Source organism: Eutrigla gurnardus (assembly GCF_963514095.1).
Source record: "Eutrigla gurnardus genome assembly, chromosome: 18".
In the NCBI taxonomy this organism is placed as follows: Eukaryota; Metazoa; Chordata; class Actinopteri; order Perciformes; family Triglidae; genus Eutrigla; species Eutrigla gurnardus.
Window position 1 is genome coordinate 10,000,413 of NC_139929.1, and position 3,165 is coordinate 10,003,577.

A 3,165-nucleotide genomic window follows, 5' to 3' on the forward strand; every position below is an offset into this window, starting at 1 on the left:
GTTTGTGTGTTCTATTGTGTGGTTGTTGTATTTCAGTGATTGGATATTAATGAATACTAGCGTTTTCGCTGGGGCATGTTGTGCTTTTCAGCCATTCAGCCAGGCGGGCGTGCATGCGGGCACACCATAGTATATAAGAGGGGCAGACGTCGGGGGTGGGGGGGGGGGGAGTTACAGTCAGAGTTAGGGATGGGCATGATTAATCTACGATCGACTAATTGAATTTCGTATATTATCCTATTATATATATATTATATAAGAATTTCGTCGATTACGTACATTTTTCATCGATTAAACTAATGCAGTGTGCAATTAAACCGGAAAAGGAGGAGTGATGAAGGTGATGGTGCAGGGTCTTCTTTGAAGAGACCAAGGCGAGGTGAGATTAACCATGTTCCTGACCATCCCGATAACCAAACTGATGACTCGTTGGAGGAGGAAAGACTGGGACTGGTTGAGGAGTCACAGAAGAGGCATAAGAATGATGCACTCATAAAGCAGCGGATGGATTTGACTTTCTCACTGAGGCGCAAGGAGATTGTGGAGCTACAGCCTATGGTCTCAGAAGTGCAAGGGAGATGGCCTGCTTTGTTTTGCGAGGCAGAGGTAAGCAGCTGATGAAATGTTATCCTAATGGAGTTTGTACAAAATATGAACATTTGGTGGTTTAATTCCTCTAAAAATAATCAAAATGCTGAAATTGAAATTACTGTCCTTCCTTTATTAAACAGATCAAGGAAGAATTCTATCGGATCACCAACAAGAAGCTACTAGATGACTTTAGAGGAGCCATTAGTGAGCACACTCCAGGACTTCTCAGACTCTATCGGGCCAGGGGGGCAGCTTCTCTCCCCGAGATGGATGACATTCTTGAAAGACTGGATGAACAGGTATATTTATTAAGCGCAGTAAGCGCAGTAATAAGTTGCATGTTGTGGAAACTTACCCATCGGGTAATTACTTAATTAATTAATTATTAGAGAAGAAAGTGGCACGTGTAGCAGTCAAAAAGCTATACACATATTTATCACAAGTTATGATTAACCCTTAGACTTGCATGTGTCTACAATTTATTGGACGTGAAAGAAAACAGCTGTAAGCCAATACTTAATCCATGTGTGCTTCATTCAGTTATACAGTAAATTGTGTGATTAAATTTGAAATTGGACGAAATATATCAGATAAACTCACCATTGACGTTTTCCTGTTTGCTCTCTACTTTAGTACATGTTACTTTGATTTTGTAGTAATGTTTTTTATCCATCTCTTTGTGTTTAAGACAAATTACATAACAGCACACAGACAGACCGCAGCTTTGAAGGGCCTCCCTTTATTTCTCCGTGAGAGTCACGAGAAGCTGTTCAGGAATTGTCTGGTGAGTGGTCATTAGTAGCAACCGTCACTTGGATTATACTGTTGCTATATTTTAAAATAGATTGCTTGGATCATAATGTTTATTCTGTTATTGACTTTAACCTCTCTGCCCTTTATTTTCATCCAGTTGATCCATTCCAATGTTCTCCTTGCCCTCTTTATGTCAATGCATTAAGTGTCGTAAAAAGATGTACTTCGTTGGCTATTACTTTATTCAGTCTGGAATTTACTTACATATGAGATGGAAATGTTCTGTTTTTTAACATAAGTGTCTCAAAGTAAAATAAATGTAATCTTTTTTGTATAGTTATTTGAGAGTAAGAGCTTATTCTGAGCCATAGGAATTTAAAGACAAACCTTTTGTTTCATTTATTAATCATACATTTGTTTTTGTCTGTCATCACAAGGATACTGACCCAGAGGAGGAGAAGACAAGGGGTCTCATTGTGGGGATACTTTCGGTGATGGAGGATCAAAGTTCCGCTCCTGCAAGACTTCAAAACGTAGCTGTGGTTTTAGAAGAACAAATCGTCTTGCAAGACCTCCCTGACCTGCCAACGGCCCTTGCGTTGCTCTTTGGGCTGATATACGCCCTGAACATCCAGTTTCCCAAGGAACTGCGATACACATTTGAAACGTTTCAAAAGCTCTTCTTGGAGCTGGGGACAGATCTCTCTGCAAGAGTCAGATCCCTCAAAAACAAACTTCTTCTGTAACCCTGTGTCAGAACCTAATGTTGAGCTGCAAATACTGTTGAAAACAAACTAATGTTGGGCATGTTTTAAATTGTTAATGTTCATGCTGCCCTTTTGTATATTTACTTATTTTACTCAGTCCCCCATATATCTCTTCTCTTCCTGTCACACATACACTCGCACGCACGCCAGTCACTCACTCACTATCTATGACACATAAGGTACTGAGTTGGAAGGATTTTATCTGGTATTTTGTTAATTTCTCTTCAGTTTAATTTGATTCTTGAAGAGCAGTTTCTACATTTAAATTGGTATGCCTTCCTTCTACCCAACTCTTATTGTAAGTGCCTAAAGAATCTTGCACGTTAGCAGTTATATAATGCTGTATTATGCATTCCTGTTTGGATTTCGAAATGTTTGAGTCGTTGACACTCGATACAAAGGATTTTAATACAGCGCGTGCTGATATTTCAATGTTTTAAGAAAGCAACTGTTTCACCTGATCGGGTGAGCTATTGGTCTTCTGTGCTTTTGCACAGCATTTGAGACATGCAAGACATGTTCAATAAAAAAAGATTTGAATTCAGATATTATAGCCCCTGTAATTTGTTTCATGCATGATGTATTGAGTTACTGCAGGTTGAAGTTGGGTTATGAGTATGGCTTTAAAGTTTTCATATTTCAAAGTTATTGCAAGTTTGAGAGGTCGAGATGACTAAGGATTTAAAGTATTCACAACTTAAAATGTCAAGTTACCGCAACGTAAACATAAGTCGAGATGACTTGGGTTTCAAAGTTTTCTTAACTTAGAATTGCGAGTTACCGTAACTTAGACTTAAGTCAGGATGACTAAGGATTTAAAGTAGTTTCAACTCAAAATTAAGAGTTACTGCAACTTAGACTTAAGTCAAGATGACTAAGGTTTTACAGTTTTCCTAACTCAAGATTGTGAGTTACTGCAACTTCAGGTTGAGTTAATAGAACTTGAAATTCAAAGTTTTACTAACTCAAAAACAGAACTTAAAAAGTTAAGTTGTCATTCCCAACTTAAAATTCTATTGCAGTTTGTTGCCTTAAAATTGTAAGTTGTCCCAAC

The 3,165-nt window shown here is 38.2% G+C and overlaps 1 protein-coding gene across 1 annotated transcript; it reads left to right on the forward strand.

Annotated features, from left to right (window-relative positions):
* The first annotated feature begins 272 nt into the window (after positions 1-272).
* Positions 273-2,874, forward strand: LOC311029101 (uncharacterized protein). The gene is made up of 4 exons (XM_084034035.1): positions 273-606; positions 732-890; positions 1,280-1,375; positions 1,782-2,874. The coding sequence occupies exons 1-4, from the start codon at positions 505-507 to the stop codon at positions 2,088-2,090; spliced, it is 666 nt and encodes a 221-aa protein (XP_083890161.1). The 5' UTR covers positions 273-504; the 3' UTR covers positions 2,091-2,874.
* The last annotated feature ends 291 nt before the right edge of the window (positions 2,875-3,165 follow it).

Bases quoted from the DNA above. Each gene is read 5' to 3' on its own strand.
- LOC311029101 (XM_084034035.1), top strand. From the start codon at position 505: ATGGATTTGACTTTCTCACTGAGGCGCAAGGAGATTGTGGAGCTACAG. The intron at 607-731 runs GTAAGCAGCTGA...TTTATTAAACAG, and splicing joins CTTTGTTTTGCGAGGCAGAG to ATCAAGGAAGAATTCTATCG. The intron at 891-1,279 runs GTATATTTATTA...TTTGTGTTTAAG, and splicing joins TTGAAAGACTGGATGAACAG to ACAAATTACATAACAGCACA.